This window comes from Xylocopa sonorina, chromosome 9 (assembly GCF_050948175.1).
Source record: "Xylocopa sonorina isolate GNS202 chromosome 9, iyXylSono1_principal, whole genome shotgun sequence".
Classification (NCBI taxonomy): domain Eukaryota; kingdom Metazoa; phylum Arthropoda; class Insecta; order Hymenoptera; family Apidae; genus Xylocopa; species Xylocopa sonorina.
Window position 1 is genome coordinate 6,525,961 of NC_135201.1, and position 19,046 is coordinate 6,545,006.

General features: G+C 44.7%; 1 protein-coding gene across 1 annotated transcript; it reads left to right on the forward strand.

Annotated features, from left to right (window-relative positions):
* Positions 1-2,331: 2,331 nt before the first annotated feature.
* On the forward strand, positions 2,332-14,756 carry LOC143427737 (uncharacterized). The gene is made up of 3 exons (XM_076902145.1): positions 2,332-2,424; positions 14,176-14,377; positions 14,635-14,756. Exons 1-3 carry the CDS (start codon positions 2,350-2,352, stop codon positions 14,754-14,756), a joined length of 399 nt encoding a protein of 132 aa, XP_076758260.1. The 5' UTR covers positions 2,332-2,349.
* The last annotated feature ends 4,290 nt before the right edge of the window (positions 14,757-19,046 follow it).

A 19,046-nucleotide genomic window follows, 5' to 3' on the forward strand; every position in this document is an offset into this window, starting at 1 on the left:
GAATTTATTTATTTCACTTAACATTTGCACAGTGAAATATATGTTAAACTAAGTTTTAATGCAAAAGAGAAAGATGGAGAGGCAAATGAAACGCAGAAAACTGCAATATCGACGATGAAAGGAACAAGTGGCATTTGTGCCATCTATGACTAAAAGCAATCAGTTCGTTCTTTGTTACTGTTAAAAGAATTATCACAAGGTAAAGGTGGAATAATTAATAATAATTTATTTTAAAATTCAGGAAAATATTATATAAAAATATTTTTAAAAAATCGCATGATGTGCTACATTAGAACAATAGTGATAGTTATAATAATTGTATGAGAATAAACTGTATCTGCCAATATTTATAGTTTTTTATCTTTGTAGTTACATTCAAACCATTTTTTATCTTTATAGTCACATCAAGGACAATTTTTCACTTTGAAGATTCAAATAACTCGTTGCATAAAACAATTACTGCACTTTGTTACAGCGAGTTGTTACGAGTTATTCAAAGAATTTTCAATAAAATTCACTAGAAATTTCGTTCATAACTATACATGAGATATTAATCAAGTTAAAGTCTCTCATTTATTCCAAACTACCATAAAACGTGTCAGTTCATTCATCGTTTCAGTGTAGCCTCCCAATTTTCCAGCAATTTTCTTCTTTTAATCTATTTTTACCTCTCGAATATTACATCCCATCCTCCATCCACTTTCCACCCACCTGTTAAATAGGGCTCTCCCGAAAGGGTTGTGTACCCTCCCGGTAGATACTGATTTTGACATGCGTTCCGCGTCTCCTATGTGTTCCTAAGCGGTACGCGCGCGTTTCTTCCGTCAGTATCGCTCAGTCCTTCAGACGAGAGTGTTCCGTGAAGGGACGCGTTCGCAATTCCCTCGATCAGGCCCTGAACACTCAACATTACTTAATACTCCACCGTGAACCAACCGATCCTCACCAAAAGCCACACACTTTCACTCATAAAACCTGCATCAGCCACGAAAACCTAAACTTCCTGACTACAAACCCGAGCAGAACACAGTTGGTTTCTCATCGCAGACCCTAAGGAAGAAACAGTCGTGTGATAATTCGGAAAATTGACGACTAATTGCGGGATGCTCGCGGGCCAGTGTCGATCAACAAGTAGCTCGTGTTCGTACACAGAAAACAGCGTAGCCCAGGCTGGCTAGGACACAGGCAAGTGGTGTCGAAATAGTGCGGTATCCTCCACTCGGTGTGAAGTGACAGCAACGTAATTACTGGTCCGCTGCGCGAGCGTTCGCTGGTCTTCTTCCGGTTGTGCATGAGTGACGTCTCGACAGGATCGTGGTCGAGTGACTGCGACTGATAATCGCGTGATATCGAGGATCGATCGTGCTCGTGTCTGCATCAAGGTGTTCCCCGGTGCAGAGTCGGTTTGACCGCTTGAGGTTCGATCTTTTGCCATTAGACTGATCGCTGGTGATCCAAAACTAGGGATTATCGGTGAAACGAGCACTCGAGGCTTAACTTGCAATTCTGAATAGCTGGCACGAACGAGATCGAACAGATCTGATTAAGTTATGCACATGATTGCTCACCAGCGAAACAGTGGGCTTAATCTTTGGTTGGATTTGAGTTAGCTTGCCTCTCTATGGCCGCTGATAAACTTGACTCTGGAATTATTAGCACCCTCGATACCAGCTAATTAAATTGATAGACGAACCGTGTTCCAATGGAACGGTAGACGGATGGACTTTAGTGATTCATCGAGGGACCCAGGAATTACGTCTCTTCAACCCCAACCCTATCCGTCGAACTCCGCGTAACCGAACGAGAGAGCCAAAGCAAAGAATTTCGCCAGCTTATCAGTCTCGTCAAAGAAACGGGAATTTTGTATGCGGGGCTATTGAAACAGCCAGTCTAATGGTAACGTCAAAGCGCGTAGCCAGACAAATGATCGCGCGAGAAAGCTTCATCGATCAGCGACAGGCCCCGCAGCTTTGACATCCAATCTCTGATTCGAGCCAGATCAGATTGCGAACGCGATCGAGTCCCCCTTACCCGGGAAGCTGTTCAAACTTTTCTAACGAAGCCCTCACCCGCGCAAGATCTTGTTACCGATCGGATAGTGGACTTTGGCGGCCGCTGGGGGATGCCAGGGGAGGGTAGATCGGAACCGCTCCAGGGTGAGTGTCGTCGCCAATGGCGGGAAAACGTGGGACGTCGATGAAGCACGGCGGATTCAAGGATTACTCAGCGGAAATTGAGATGAGAGCGGATTGTATCGCGACTGGGTGAACGTCGTACAGCTCGAAGACTGAGGTGATTCTTGGTGTCGCTGGCAGTGAGATCGAGATCTACACGCTGGCAGTGACGTCGATGCACATCTGCGCGCGGATTTTCGCGTGGGCATGGGACTTGATCGTCGGTAGCACCGGATATCCAATGCAGCATGTGAGTACAGCAGCATTGCTCTGGATCTACTGTTTAAGTCTGAGAGATCTCTTCGTTTGCGTCGTGCTGCCTTTTAAAAATGGCGTCGCACGCGGAGAATAGTTCAGGAGGTTCAACGGAGATCGTGAGATCGTAATTGTACATTTTTTATTAACAGAACATTCTTGAAAAGAAAGGGATGCTCTGTTATGCAAGCACGATTTGCTCTGACTGCACGCGCGAGAAAAATCTACCGCTAATCCCATTTCCCGCAGCACACTGTACAAATTCCAGATTAATTGATTCCAGAGTACACCATTAAATCAAGCACGTCGAACGGGGAACAATTAAAACGTCTCTGTATAACTGTTAAATCGAAATAATATAATTGCACGAAGTTTCTTTATTTCTTTTTTTTTTTCTACAGTCATTAACTTTTTTTCTATTTAAAATTCCGTTGTGTTCAAGATTGCGCGGCTCAGCTATGCCTTCAGCTTCAAGTTTGATCAACTTTTTAATCGAGAAAAGAGAATCAATTTATTATTTAAACTTAACAGTTTCTTAGCCATTTCCTTTCATCAAAATCCGACTGATTCCGATTTGCGGAAAAGAATTTCTTCCTGACTGCCATAGTGGTTGTGCGACTATTACCCAACATCATAAGCGTTATATAACCATAACTGTAGCATAACCATTCCAAGCTTTTATGAACGTGCGTCTAAGGAAATTAGAGCAGACTTAATCGAACCTGATACAGTTGTGTTCAAGGAATAGTATGCTTCTTTTTTTCAAGGACCAGCATTGAAGGAGTGAAAATGATCATAAAATGAAGATAGTAATTACATTTAGACTAATATCCTGGAAATTACTGGACAGAAGTAGATAGATGGTATAAAACTGATGGCTTTTGTATAACAGAGGAACGAAGAAGAGTTAATGGATCAGACCGCATGAAAAGATTCGAAACGTATCCGTTTGTTTCAGAGAGAACCAACAGGGTGGTTTCACGATGAAACCACCAGGCCACAAAAGACCAAAGGTCCACTTCTGCGATACCAATCGCTGAAAAATCACGCTGAAAAGGTCGCTGAAAAAATTGATTTCTGTCGTCTCGAACGATGATTTCTCCAGGATGCTTTGTTTTCAACCGAAAAACAATGCACCTCGAGCGTCACAGGGAACAGCGTGAGACGTTTTATCGAAAGTCCGGCGAAACAACCGCGATCGATCGCGTTCACCTTTTTCTTATTCGACGCTAACCAGCTGGAACTGTTCGTTTATGCATTTTTCACGCTCGTCGTCGTCCGGTTGTGGGGAAAACTTTCTTTTGAGCTTGCAGAAACAATCTGTTGCTCGAGTTACGCTGGATACGGTTCCCTCTGTGCCATCGAGCTTCTCGCTGTGGCTCGCGATGGCAACAAGTTACAGCAACAGTTGCCATAATGGCCTTTTGTGATCGAACTTTCACTTGGAACCCAAAAAGTTCTTTCGTTCACTGAGAAACTATTTTTTCGTTCACTTTTGCTGATTGTCAGCGGCTAGAATGCATGTTGGATGGCATATGTTGTTAATAAAGCAATCAATAGGCTACAGAATAGTGAAGACTAGTGTTCATAGTATAGTCAAAGCATAGTATTGAACAATGTTATACCCAGTAACGTGGTATAGTAGTTAACAACACGTTTACAGTTCAGTGTGAATCCTTCAAAGTTAACACTCACCTCGCGCAAATTAATTTCTTTCAGAAAGTTCGCCGTTTATCGAAAATTGTTTTAAAAGAAGTTCGCGCGTCGAAGGCCAGCGAGATTGATTTTGTTTTCGTGGGAGATGAAGTTTAAGTTCTCGCTGAATTCATGTTAACTCACTCTGACAGCAAAGCGCCGCTGTTTAACCAATAGACTAGCTAAAAACCCAATTTAGTGACTGCTTTCATAGAAATTTCATTGTTCGAAGCTGCCTTAACTGTTTCACAACACGTGTTAGAAAGAAGAGTTGTCTAAATTAAAAACGGTGCTGTTTTATCAATATCATATGTGCCTGTTAACTTTACTACCATCTTTCAATATCGCTCGATTTCGATATATTCTTATTCTTTCAAAAATCGTCTGAATGTTGAAAAAAAGGAAGAAACAAACAGTCACCGTACAGACTGTGACGATCAGCCATTTTAGTTAATTGGCGAACGTGTCCAAAATGGTGGCTACTGCGCATCGACGGACCATTGTGTCCCGTTAAGGTTAAGGGAGATATCGGAGACAGCTTGGTCAGGCGGTGTAATCAGATTGCCGACTAATGGATAGCCTGGGGTGAAAATAATTGCTCTATCATAGCTAGCGACCGATACTGGGGACGTATCAACCCCATTACACGCGCTAGGCATTACGTGCTTCGCTACAACTTCCGCCGGAAGTTATCTGAAACAGCGACCTTAACTGGCCAGCTTGCCTTGGTTCGACGGCCACTGAGCGCTCGACTGGAATCGCTTAGAATCTCGATGGATCCTTAAATCTATGTTAGCTCGTTACTTTTTACTGTACGTAACCACTCTGCGATCTTCCCCAACGAGAACGACGAATCATTCGACGCTCGACTAAAACCAGAAGAGCCAGGGAACTTTCCATAAATTCTTCCCGCGTCTTCTCGATGTCGCAAAGGGCTGGTTAGGGAAAAAGTTCCGTCCCGTTCGCTGTTCCTCTGCGAATCGATCCCACTTTTCGCTACGATTCACGCTGCGGGGGATGAGTTCGTCCGGCACAATCAGTCGTAAAATCGAAAGTGAAAATACAGGGACCCCTGGAGCGAGAGGAGAAATCTCATTTCCTGTTGTTACCACTACTAACAACATTATTGGACTTCTGTTTGCTCGCCTCGACCGCCTCTACCAGGGGGAAATCCATTCCGCTGACTTCTCCCCTGTCGAATCTTACAACGCCTTCGTTAACCAGCTGTTAAATTACCCGGAAGTTTCATTTCTTACCGCTGAGTCTGACCAGGAATTCGTACACGTCTCGAATTACGCGTCACTGATTTTCACCCGTCAGCATGTCCGGCATTCCCACGCTCTATCGACGAATTATTCGATACGAGGTACGACGACGCGAATCCATCGCTGGCTCTCGAGCAAAGGGCAACGGGTCAGGAGCTGGAGTCAAGTTCGAATGGGATTCAATTAGCCCCTATTACTGTTAATGACGACGAAATAAAGGGTGCTGGAATTGTAGAAAGCGCAGCTCTTTGTACCACCACGGAATCGTATTTACAGGGGTGAAGTTGTCACGATCGAAGAGCTACCGGGATCTAAAACGACCCCGCCAATTAACCCGGCGAGGAGACTCGCTTCCACGTCCCATCGAGACCCTACGAGTCTCATTTCCAGCGAGTACATGGCCAGAAAATTTTATTTCCACTTATTTTCCAGTCTGGATTCCAAACGGATTACGTATGCGCAATAAGAGCCACGCGGAGGAGGCGATCGGTTAATAATAAATAGCGGAGGCGCTATCAAACTTAATTTGCTCAAGGATCGATCCGCGGTGAACTCACCGTGGAATTTCGATTGGAAGAGCTCTCCGCCTGCGTCGTCCGCTTTGATCACGATCCTGTTAAATGTTTCCACGCGAGATCGCGAGGCAAAAAATGCGAGTAATACTTTGTTCCTTCCTTTTTTTTTTTTTCTTTTTTTTCCCTCTATGGACACTATAATTAAAGTCCACGACGAGGCGACGAGAGTCCTTCGCGAACTTCGACCCGCCATCTCGAAACTTGTTTTTCAACCCTTCTAATCGATATCGTAATCAGCGTCGATAAGTAAACAATCCAAGAGCATCCTGCTCCAGTTTCACGCCGCTTTTATTTCCCCTGGATATCGCTTCCGCCCCTTGCGTCGCGTATTTTAATAACACAATCGACTGCAAATTATCCTCGACGTTCCTGAAAGAATTCAATCATTTATTGAACCTGTCCACTCTGTCCTAGCTTGGTTGTCTAATTTGTTTAATACAGCTTCTTTTGTTTTGATATTATTTCTTCGCAACCCTCTTCCTTAACATCGCACAATTTCTACCCTGGATTACCCTTCCATCCTCCTAAAACAATTGCAGAGCACACTCGACGAATCGATGCCACGGTTATTAACGTAATTGACAGTCGATGGTGGCTTGGTGGGGACGTCTTCTTGGCCCAGAGGATCATAATTGATCTGTCAACGACGCCTATGTTTTGATAGGGGTTGCATGCAATCGCGTTAATTACCATTGCAATATAAAAGATTGCATTCGACTGTACGCGAAAGTTTCCTACGTGAAAAAGTGAATAATATACTTTGAAAGGTTTTTTAATTAATCAACGGGTGTTCCAATGTAAAAGTTTCCGTTCCAAATTTCAAATTTCATTTTTAAATTCAACATTTTTTGTGAGATAGAAGGATTGGAGTCTGTGAAAGGATACGGATGGATGAAAATGTGTTTTAGTAATTTTCATACATACGATAATGAGGGAAAATCGGCTAGAGAAGTGCGCAACGATCGGTTGTCGCGAGCTCACGCAGGAAATAAGCTTCCCGCGGACAAACGGACGGCTTAACGATAATTTAAGCATCGATCCCGGCCTTTAAACGGTATTTGCGGAACATTCCATGCTCTTTGCATCGTTGCGCGACGCTATGTTCGATATCAACGATTCCCAAACAGCATTTCCGGAATTATTGCCTCGCAACGTGAAATAGCCACTTTTATTCGAACCACACGTATCGTTCGATTCGATGGATTTCGATAAAGCATTATTATCCTCGCTTTACTAGGGAGTATCAAAGGAAAACTATTCCTCCTTCTTTAAATAAAAATTCTTTTAATAAAAATTATGTTCTCTCTTGTTCAATATCGCATTACATTATTTGCGAAATATTTCTTTCACATGAGTTTTGTATTAAATATAATTGCGAACTGTAGTAACTTTTGCTTCGATAAAAACATACTAATTTACATATATATGGTAAGATTAGAAACGTGGACAGAATTTTTGTGTTTCTATACCATCATGGGTCTCAAACTTATTTCTGTGCTGAATCGTTGGACAATTTTTCGAAATTCATCGAGCAATATTGTACATCTACGTGTGTTATACGAAGAACAGTGGTGTTTCTTACTAAAGGGACCATTTTTACGGTTTGTTATATTCAAATTTTATGAACGCTGCCATACTTCAAACAGTTTCAACAGTGTATTTCGTGGGAATAAATTGAGAAATACCGTCCCATTATATTTCTTGAAAAGCGGACCATGTCGCGAATAAAAAGCACGACGTTAAAAAAAGGCCATCATTAAAGCAGACAATTTTTTAATGAATCGCGTATCCCGTTCTTTTTGCTCCTGGCGCGCGTGGCCCTTTTTTTCTCTAAAAAAGATTAGGTCTGTTGCAAAAATTCGCAAGAGCGAGATACGCGAGAAATGACAAAAGTAAAAATTGCAGCGCGCCCGTGTGCGCTGTTGGAGTCGAGCAGATACGCGTTTGCAGTAATTCCAAATCCTCGCGGCCTCAAGAGGGACTTAATTAGCTTTCACCGTTAATGAAACACGTGGTTTATCACCTCCAACGGCCTGTACTATGATTTGGTTAGAATATCTCCGCGTTTATGATTTTCACGGCGAAACGTTAATGTTTGTTCAAGGGAAGTTCGTACGTTTCATCTCTCCCGTGTTTTTGGATCAAACATTTATTAATTGACCGGAAGAGCGAAGCGCAAATACGAATATCAGACGGTCTGGAAAAATTAGTACTCTAAAAAAAAAAAAGGAATCAATAAATTCGAAAGGATATTTTTTCATATCCCGTTCATGCTTGAGCTCGACAAATATTTAATCGCCAGAGACCACGCTATTGGTAATAATTACTGAAAGTTTAACGTGTACCGCAAACACAGAATATCCTCCGCTAACTCGTTGCGATCCTCCACTGAAATTGAACACATTTTCTCCTTACACTCAATTTCTATGGTGCGCCACGAGTAACGCGACCCTTCCTTCATGCATAAACCAGAAGCCGCATAGACGGGCGTCGATGGAGTGTAAGCTTACGAATAGCGTGAAACTAGATCGTCTCCCCCCCATTCATCTTCAAAGTGAATAACTACGTCGATTCCAAAACACAGAATCTAAACAGACTGATCGAAGTTCCCGCAAAAGGGGTTACTTTATCCGCGAGTCAGAATGACTGCGTCCACCGCTCGCATCCCCCTTTTTTTTTCCATCGCTATCTCGATACCTGGACCAATTCCATTTCCATCAACCGATATCAGGCTCGCTGATGTTGGATTCCATCAGCTGCACGGTTCAATTTGTCTTCGTCGACAACCGTGGGGCTTGTGGGCGGCCGGATATTAGGATTTCAGGGTGCCATTTTGGGATTACGGGTAGTCCCCGCTGCTGTGGCGCCACCAGGCGTCGGTTTCGCGAACTTTCCTAAGGCCCACTCCCTCCTGACGTCAACGATACAATAACGTTTACTTTCCTAGGCGTTTAATCCATCGCTGTTGAATAATTAATTTATTCATCGCCAAAGAATATTAATCTTCCACGTCCATTTAGATGAAAATTGGCCACGCAGGTTGCGAGACAGCCCGTGTGTCCTAAGTTTTACAATCTCATGGCCAGCTTTATAAGCTCCACCTACACGGTCCCCTACGCGATCTTCGAGAACTGTCGGGATAAAAAGCTCGACGATGAATTCATTAGTCGTAAACTTCTTAATAAATTCGCAGAATCTGTTTTCGCGCCGCTGGAGAGACCTTTACGAGTTCTAAAGCGACTCGAGACGCTCCAATTAGGGAGGAAATATATTTTCTACGCGAGCAGTGCTAGCCGTCCGGACTCTGACGTCTCGCGTGACACTAAAGTGAGCACAGGGTTGGCGATCGTCCAACGGAAAGTGATACCGTCATTTTTCAATGGTCGACCATGTTTGTGTTGCAGCGTCGCGCGAGCTGTTGGACCAGAGGAGACTCACCGTCTGAGAGCCACGGTGCTCCAACGGACATCGAACAATTTTTCTCTTCGATCATCTTCCTAGAATAGGTATTTAATGTACCGTAAAATGAAACCCACGAGCACATACGAATGCCTCGTGAAGAGCCTTGTCCCTCTCGTCTGATGGATCGTCCCCTTACAGGATGTACCTCTTTTTCCGCGCACATCCAGATTTTTTGATAGCTCTCGTGGGAGCCTGCGTATATTTGAACGAGTTCAGGATACGTGACCGCGCAACTCAGCCAACGCGTAATATTTAAACCCAGGGAAAATTCGTGGCTCGTGAAAATGCAAATCTCCGCTACGGGCGACGTGTCCACCGGGACAGTGGTTTTTGACGTTCAAGGGGAAGCGACATCCCCCGCTAAGAAGCTGTTATCACGCTACCAAACGTGGGGTAATGAAATTTTCGAGTAAAAGTTCACTTGAACTGGCTCGAAACTTTGATACGAGTCATGATAGAGAAATAACTTACGAACGAACTGCCCAAAGTATTTTGCATATAAGATGGACGTCAGTGCATAACATTTCGCAAGAGATTTACTGTGAATATTTTTGCGACTTGAAAACTCGAAGACATCCTGATATTTTGACGAATTATCGTACCTTTACGGCGATGGATCGTCAGGAAACTCTCAGCAGAAATTTAATTCGCCTTTTCCTGGGGGTACGGATTGATGCGTCCCAGATTCGCAGCGTGACAAGGTTCGACAGTGGCAAACAGGTCCGAGAACGGAATAAATTACCAGGATACGTGCGAGAAGCCTTTACGTTGGTCCCTCGTCGTTAATTCCTTCCTACGTCGTCTTTCCTCTGATTAAACTCGTCCGTCTAATTTTCATCTAATAAACGTGGCCCTTTCTTTATCAAACGGCTGCCACCCTTGCTGGCAAGGTTAAGAAAAATTCAGGAGTCAAAAAAGGTCTCTGCTCAGAGTGTTCACTCCCTTTTTCCTCTCTCCTCGACCCAAGAAGATCGCCATTGAGCTCGCAGAGCACGTTTCAGGGGCCGTTCCTTTTTGATCCGTTTGATTACCACGGGCAATTGTACGTACCAAGAGGGCTGACTTCGATGGACGTTACTGCGGTGTTGTATACTTTGCAGGAGCCTAATTTATCTCCGCTCTGTAATCGTTTGCAGTCTCGAGGAGGATCGCTGGCGAAGAGAGAGCCCCACGTGGTACCCGGTCACGTTCCCCAGCAATTAAACGAATAAATATTAACCGAAGCGCACCCTCGCAGCGCAAGCAAATCGGAGATCTTGTTTTGAAGAAAGCGTGTAGCCGACTGGTTCGCCCTGCGATCGATACGCAATTAACGTTCCCGGTTTATGGGACAATGGACCCCTGGTCTGCGATAAATATTTGTCAGAAACGAACGTGTGAAAGCTGACAGAGAGAGAGAAAGAGAGAGACTGGCGATATTTTTATTCAGCGTACGGGGATTATCGCGTGTAATACGCCCGCCTTTCAATCCTGTTTTCACCCTTTGAGCGCGTGTCCCGCTTTCGGCTAAACGCTTTCGAATTTCACGCGAGCCGCGCGGCGAACTTCCACGGGGAGAACCGTTTTACCACCCGGTTAACTGGACACGTGTGTCCACGGCGCGATTTCGATGCGAGCTGGGCATTTAACGCGCGATATTATTTTAAATCTCATACGCTTTGCCATCTCGATTCGCGCGATTTATTGGGTTCCCTTCAGAGTTCCGTCGATTCTGTAAATATTCCGCGAAATCGAGTGAATTGTACGCAGACTAAATGAAATAAAGGTAACCGTGCAGCTTTGCAAATAAATTGTTTTGCCGTGTATGCATTCGCAGTTACGATCTCGTAAACGACGATTCAGGGTGAAACTGAGAGACGAACCCGTAGATTCTTCCATTTTTATCCTGTCGTTTAAGGAGCCAGTGGACTCTCAGTGCAACTGGCGGTTGAATAATTCAAGCATTTGACTTGCAAAAATTTGCGATCTACCAACAACTGAGACTAATCCAATTTGTCTGGATGGAGTTGCTGAATGACTTAAACGTCAGGGTAAACTAATTCGTAGACACCAAGGGATGAAGTGATTCAAGTGCGAGAGGAACAGTCTGACGTAAAAGTTCTCCTTTTTCGAACGAGGAAGGATATCGATATGGAACCAGAGAATTTATGGACACTGGCAGTATCCTAAATATAATTCAGGTAACGAAACGATGCCACCACCCACGTAAAGTAGTAATTTCCTCTAAGGAACCAGACAAATTACCGCTATCCATTTAGATCGGTATTCTGGATTCATTTATGCGAATTTATCTCTCGCATAAATCTCGAAACGTGCTACCGTTGCCCTTTGAGATCGCTCTTCCACTGCTCCATCGATTTTATTTCTCTTATAAATATTCGAGGCATCATAGCGCGAGTGATAATAGCTCTCTTCTGTTTCTCAAAGTTCCACCTCGCAATTTCCTCCGCAATTTCCTCCCCCGCGTTTATACGATCACAAAGTATCCACGCCCTCCCCCCGCGGGGATATAGCGCCGCCAAATATCGTCGCAGTCGCAGCTAACTGGTGGAGACTGCGTCGAAAGAGATTGCATCGATCGGATTCTCAATAAATGTTTTCCACCGGAATCAACATCGTTGCATTTTTGTGTACATTCGAGAGGCCATCGATGCACACGGAAACACACATCCCCCCATTCTATTCGACTACCAATTTAACACCCAGACTTTGTCACAGCCACACCTTTATTGGTATCATTAATTGTTCCACGAGTAGATTATATTAAGTTCCGTGTTCCCTGGGCTCTGAACACGCCAGAGTATCATAATCCAGTAATTATATCTGGCTTTACAATAATTATTCAGGGAGTAATGCCTCATCGAGCGTTCATTTTCACCAGCACTAAGGATCCGCCTCATCGAGGATAATTCTCTAAACGCTTTGACTGATTTTATTCTCTAGAATCGAATTCAAGTTTTGGGGAGTCTGCTCTCCCACGCTAATTTTCCGTTTCGAGTCCCTAGCGGACCTCCGAATGAACAAGTTCTCCGTTTCCAAACCACCGTTCCAAACTTTCCAGCTTCCCGGTCCATTTCTCCGTAATGTTTTTCGTCGAATCGCCGTATCAGAGTTTAAAAACGAGCGACGCTGGAGCGCTTTGAACGTTTGAAGCTTATATGCTCCTACGTTGCGAACGTTAATTCGTTTACTCGAAGCGCGTTTACTCTCGGATGGTACACGAGGGCATGAAAATGGTAATGAGGATTAGATTGCGCTGACATAACCTTTCCCGGGAATTTTACCTGCGAAATTAGAGTGTAGAATATAATTGTAAAAAGTAGACCTTTCCAGTCGAAATTTAAACTTGTATCGTATTACATGCGCTTCAGGGGGCGTATATACGACTTGTCTAGTTTACGCGAGATAATAAAGTCAACTTGTCCCCCTTCAGCTTGTTTGGCGAATGAAAAGTACGATACCAAATGGAACATCCGCGAAAATATGGAATTTTAGTTATTTTGGATCAGAATCTACCTAACTATGCCAGTGCGAATATGCTACAAATGAAAAGATCTGGCTTGCATAGAGTAGCGTCCAGCAGAAGCGTAGGCTACCTGTTGACTGAACCCGTTGAATCAATACGTTCTCGCGTGGGTGGACAGAAAACCGTGGAATCCCTCGAACGTTGCATTCTGCCCGGTGAATTCCAAAACCTCCGTATTTTTCAGACATCCGCGAGAGTTTGTCGTAGACGCCAGTGAAATTTTATTTTCTCACACCCGTCAGCTTTCATTTTCGCTGGATTGATTGATCGTTCGCTATACTAGATGGACTCAAGATGATCGAAAATGTTTGGGAAAACTTGTACCGCGATTTACGAGACGCCATGTTTCCCTGTTTAACCTAACTTCGCTAGCTATCTCTGAAAACTATCATTTTTCCATTCCCTAGAGAAAGGGTCTCCAATTTTCTCTGAGAAAAGGGTTCGAATATTAAACGATCGACTTGGAAGCAATAAATTGTAATCCTTCCACGAATAACCAACAGCGTGGACTTAAAGCTGACCCATTGACGCCATTTTGTCAGTCAAAATACGCGTCGATTCTCCCATCGTTGTCTGACTGGAAATTCATTTCGCTATTGCAGTTTCAATCGCTTCTCGCGATAAAGTATAATCGAATACCGCGAAGGCGAGACTCGGTGGTAAAGTGAAACATTAAAATCCACCGGGAGCCGATTTAATTATTTAGAGAACCACAAAGTGAGGTTATTAATGTCGCTGCGGAATCTAATTATCGAGCGTCCGACGAACGACGGGAAAATTATCCGAGAAATCTCAGCGACTGCGTTTTCTTCGAGGACGTTCAGGCCTTGGCCTTTTTTCCTTCCTTTACATGTGTTTTTACATGAACGATTTTCTCAAAGCATCATCCCCCGCCATGATGGATTGGCGTTGGGTCCCTGGGGTTGCACCGCGGGCAAACGATCTTTCCATATCGCGTCTGATCACGACGGCGCTTTTTCCCGTCGTTGAATCCCATTTGGAGATGAAGTTTTTTTGAAAAAAAAAAAACGAACAAAAATCATGGAACACAGAATTCGATGAAATAACGTCTCGTTTAATAAATGGAAAATTTAGTGGAACGACTAGAGTGTAATAAAGGTTGAGTTAAGTTTAGAGTTTAATTATTTCGTCGGACAAAGAGCTTCTTGTGCCTGATTATTCGAGCATGATTAAGGGCGAACGTCTTATTACTATTTTTACAGTCGGTGGGAATAGAAGTGCGGGTAACCAATGAGGTGCCCACGAGCACGGCCGAGGAAACCGCCGTGAAAGATGCAGCACCACCTTGGGCGACGATGTCCGTCCCCAACAGTCGAACCACCCCGCCAACCCCCACGAACCCTCACCCGCAATACTTGTCCCCACACGTGTTTCAAGGACGAAACTCGGTCTGCTGTACCAATGGTAAGATAAACATTTTTTTTTTTATATGCATCTCGAATGTTAATCTCGAATTATATGCAAAGTAATTTATGTCAATAATTTAGTAGCCAATAGAGTATCACTTTCGAATGATCCGTTTCAACGATTCTCGTTCGGTTAAACCAATAGATCAGAGTTTTACATGAGTACTCATGCAAGGATAGTTCAATTATTTACTTGAAAATCCCAGAGGATGTGTATTAAAAATGGGAAATTCGACGAATGAACGACTGTTTCAGATTATACATTGCGTAGAAGACGTCCAATGACACTTCGGATTGGTCCACGTTTGAGTCTGCCAAACAAGAGCACGTCAGCCCCAACGACTACCACCGAAGGGGATTGGCCAACCATGGGGTAAGTGCGAACTAAAAAACTAAATGTTTTGTGTATCTGGTATAAACTATACTAGAAGTTACGTTAAATCCTAAGCTAACAGAAACGTCTATTTTACTATTGCGCCCACGTTTTAACCATTTATCGGTATGTAACCAAGATTTTTAGTATATAGGTCCCTACTTTAACATCATTCTAGCTCATAAGTTACCGACCATGCAGATATCTATTGATAATAAGTTACCTCCAGAGCAGAATTAGTGATTTGATCATCAGTGGTAGGAAGGAACACTATATTTCCCTCAGTAGATCACGTACGCAGTCGGAATTGAGACCAAACAGGGGCTCTACGGAGCCTCATGTTGGAAACGTTTATACTTCCAATATTTGACATAATTCATGACAGAATATGTCGAATTTATTTAAAATAGACATTGTGTTTGTCTAAAAAAGACCAAATTGCAAACTACACTGTGCAGTAGGAAAGAAATATTAATAACGTCAGAAAAACAATTGCACATCGCTGCTCCCTTCGAAGTGCCTCCCATTTACGATGAAACGAGGCAATTATTCGTATTTTCAAAGGTGTCCCACAATGAGCGCACCGAGCACTGCGTTCTTACCCTCGCAGACGTACCCTTATCGTCTATCTTGGCAGGCAACCGAGTTGTCTCGCATGGCTGCGCGAGGTCGTCGCGGCGCGAAGCGTAGCGCCGCGACGCCGCCACCCCTCGTGGTCCCCCGTTCAGCGAGTTTTGTTGTGACCGCGACGGCTTTGTCGACAGTCGCGCGTGATTGCGGCCGAGCAGTGCGGATTTAAGATCGCTCTCGTTTCAAACAATCGCGTGTGCCGCGCCTTCGATCGCCGCTTCGCCCCTATACCCCTGAGAACGATCGTTTTCCACCCTTTTACGCCTCAGTCGTGCCAGCACGCTCGTCCGCGGCCGCTTTCATCCCCTTCAACGTCGTGATTTCTCACTTTCCTCCACTGGAGACGTCGAACACCGCGGGAAACGTTCAATCCGCGTAAGTGGAACGCGTCCCCTCTGCACAGCGGCCTGACGTTCCTCTCGTTTCCTGGAGCTTGCGCCACGAGCAAACACGTGCCCATTAAAAACGCGATTACGCAAGTTTTGCGCATTTGGATACCTGGTCCAGGAGGATGACACCAGTTCTCGAGGCATTGCTGGACTCTGATGCTGAGAGAAGATTCGACGAGGTTACCACTTGGACATTACTGATGATTACTGGTTCAGTGTTACGATTATGAAGAGCTCGATCATCTCGACGGACCCTGAAGACGTTATGTTCGACGATAATCTTTCTAGAGGTGATAGACTGTTTTAGAGAAATCGACTCAGTGGCTAGTCTACGTAGACCAAGTGTGTGACCAAATAAAGAGAAGAATCGGTGTTGGATCGTCATAATGAAGATCTAGTGCGAAGAATAGTTTATCTGATATGTTGAACATCAAGTTCAGGTTTAGATAGATATACTTGGAGATTGCAAAAGGAAATCGTCTACTTTTTTAATGGTTAATGTATGATCGAACATCCTGGATCTCTGACTCGATGATGCTACGTCATTAGTTTCTTCTGCTGAGTGCTACTACGAACCAGAAGAATCGATATCGTTAGGATCGTCATCGTTAGAAAGAGGGACGAAGATCTAGGTAAAAATTACTCTGCTGTTGTATCGTGAAACGAAAATCTCGGTACCCTTCCAGCTTTGTATCGCGTGATTCGTCAACTTTTAATCCCAAAGTCCATCCTGTCTCGACCTGGTCGAGCAACTTCGAAGCAACCTGTTGACGGTCAAAAGACGACACCCGCTAATGGAATTACGAGTTCCAGCTGATTACGAATACACAGAGCGTTGTTAATTAAATTTCACGATCGGGATACCCGGGTCCGGCTCGACTTGTTGCGAAGGGACACCGAAATTTCAGTTTCGCCACCGCCTCGATGCTCCCCGCGGATTTGTCAATGCCTCGAAGACCTGCAATAGACGCGGTGGAGAACTCAGCCACGCGTTCGCAAACCACGTCATGTTATGAAATCTGCATTTGTCGGGCTTTCGTCGGGCAAGTTGTTGCCACAGCCGTGAGAGAAGCAAAATTGCATAAACCCGCGTTACTCGCTTTCAGCCTCCGTGGTATTGCCGTTTGACGGTCCGCTGAAACCTGACTGGACCCAGTCGTTAATTCTCGCTCGCGACCTACGATCCCCTTTTACCAACGCAAAAAATTGCCTCTCGATTTCACGGAACGCTATCCCTGTACAGAGTTACGTTTATTTTGCATTTTTACCCGTGGAAACTGTTCCAGACAGTTCGTCCATTTTGGTGATCGCGTCGAGGACTCGACGGTGTAACACAGTTCCGATAAATTCGTGGAATTATCGGATGGTATCGATCGAATCTCGTTCAGTAGATTCACTCGTGGACAGCTTCGCGAGGCTGATTTAATCTGCAGCTCGAATCCCTCTCGTTCTCTTATTTAGAGTCGCTTTTATAGTCTCCTCAGCGACTCGCGGTACGAAGTATATCAAGTGAATCAGCCGTGGTAGCTTAAGGTCGACGATTTTATTTAGCAGTTTTAAATATCAAGGGTCGAACGGCCAGTTTCGTGACGATTCCTTCCGAATTTTGCTCGAGGATCCTTTTAGCTCGAATCTCTAATCTCTCTGGATATGGTTGTGCATTAGATGCCACTCTAGATTGCCTCGTGGACGCGTTGGAGACTTTCGTGCCAAGCGAGCGGGAGTAGCCGATAAAAAAACATCACCTACGAATTTCAACAGTCTGGAATGGCATTCAAGTCGCAATCGTCGATGTAAATCGAGCCTAAAGTTAGCTCGTCGGATCCTTGTGCCACGCGATGGTTATTCGTCTCGTTCTAAAACCGTTCCCGGTGCTCGCGACTCGTTGTCGCGGTCTACGCAATTAAATAAAATAAAATTAGAGCCGGTGTTTAACGAGCCAGAACGCCAGAGCCGCGGTTCAACGTAAACGTTTCCACAGTTCGCGGTACGATTCGCCCATTAAACCGTTGTTAACAAGAAATATTTATCGATCGATCGTACCTCCTCCATTGTGCCGCGATCGCCTATACAGGGCTCGGTCTTGTTATCGATTCGTCGTATAACGAGATTTCTAATTAAATAATCTCGTCGACGAGCGTGTGGATGTCGTATTTTATTCGAGGCGTGAATCATTAAAACGTGGACCAGCGAAATCCTGTGCCCCGGGGAGCACATCCTGGTCTCTCGACGAGCAATTTCATCGCCACGTTCGATTGTCTTTAACCATTCTTTAATCACCCAGATTTTCTAACCGCATCGATACGAGAAAATCTTTCTACTCAAGTTCGTCGTTCGTTTCGCCCTTAAAAATGATTCGTCGAGGAAGTGCGTTTTTCTATCTCAGTCGTAGTATCCTTTACAGTTTCCCAGGGAGAGGTACGAAGAAAGGTTGACAGATATAACACGGCCAATAATAAGACAGGCCTCTCCGTCTTCCCTCGAGGGAAGATCGCGTGTCAACCCGCCATTCGACCACTGTTTCGTAGCCCTGTAGCTACGTTAAGGGGTCGAGAACACGCGGCGAATTAGGCTGGCGAATTCGACCAAGGACGTTTCCGGATGGCGTACGATTTTCCGCGCACCACCGCGGGGGAACGAGGGGCGATCGTAAGCGGTGTATCCAGTTTAATGCGACGCCGCGTTCAATTTGTGGGTTAACGGCGACGCTCTTTCACGCTGGAATCGATTTCCTCAGGGAACGGCGCCGATCGCGCGAGAAAGTCCGAGAAATCGTCCTTCAAGCGGCACAATTTTTAACAGACACGCGAAACTACGCTGTCATTTCTATTCGACGGAAGCAAAGTTACGAATGAACTAACGATCGTCGACAGGAAGTTGGCTGATTTAGATTAAACCCGGTTCCGTCGTTCAATATTTAGTCAACATCGCCGTCGTGTAATTATCGAACAATCAACGGGAGTACACGTTTGGCGCTGTCGAGGACGCTCATCGTTCGAACCGCATTTATCTTAATTGCGTCCACTTTTCGGCACGACGAGCCCCTAAAAACATCTGTCAGCCTTGGAATTATTCCGTCCGCGTAGCGAGCAATCAGGGTCCCCCCTGGCGTATTGGCAACCGCATCCTCCACTCGAACACACGCGGTTCAAGAGGCCGTTACGGGAATTTCGGGCCCGTCCTGTCATTAGCAATTTCAATTAAAACGTGACGGGACAACAGGCAGCCGGCTAACGACGCGCGAGGCAAAAGGGCCGCGCGAGGAGCAGCCAGGC

What these genes read in the sequence shown, in the direction of transcription:
- LOC143427737 (XM_076902145.1), top strand. Translation starts at nt 2,350, where the DNA reads ATGCACATCTGCGCGCGGATTTTCGCGTGGGCATGGGACTTGATCGTC. An exon ending in CCGGATATCCAATGCAGCAT is followed by an intron (nt 2,425 to 14,175) that starts GTGAGTACAGCA and finishes CTATTTTTACAG; the next exon opens with TCGGTGGGAATAGAAGTGCG. An exon ending in CTCGGTCTGCTGTACCAATG is followed by an intron (nt 14,378 to 14,634) that starts GTAAGATAAACA and finishes CGACTGTTTCAG; the next exon opens with ATTATACATTGCGTAGAAGA.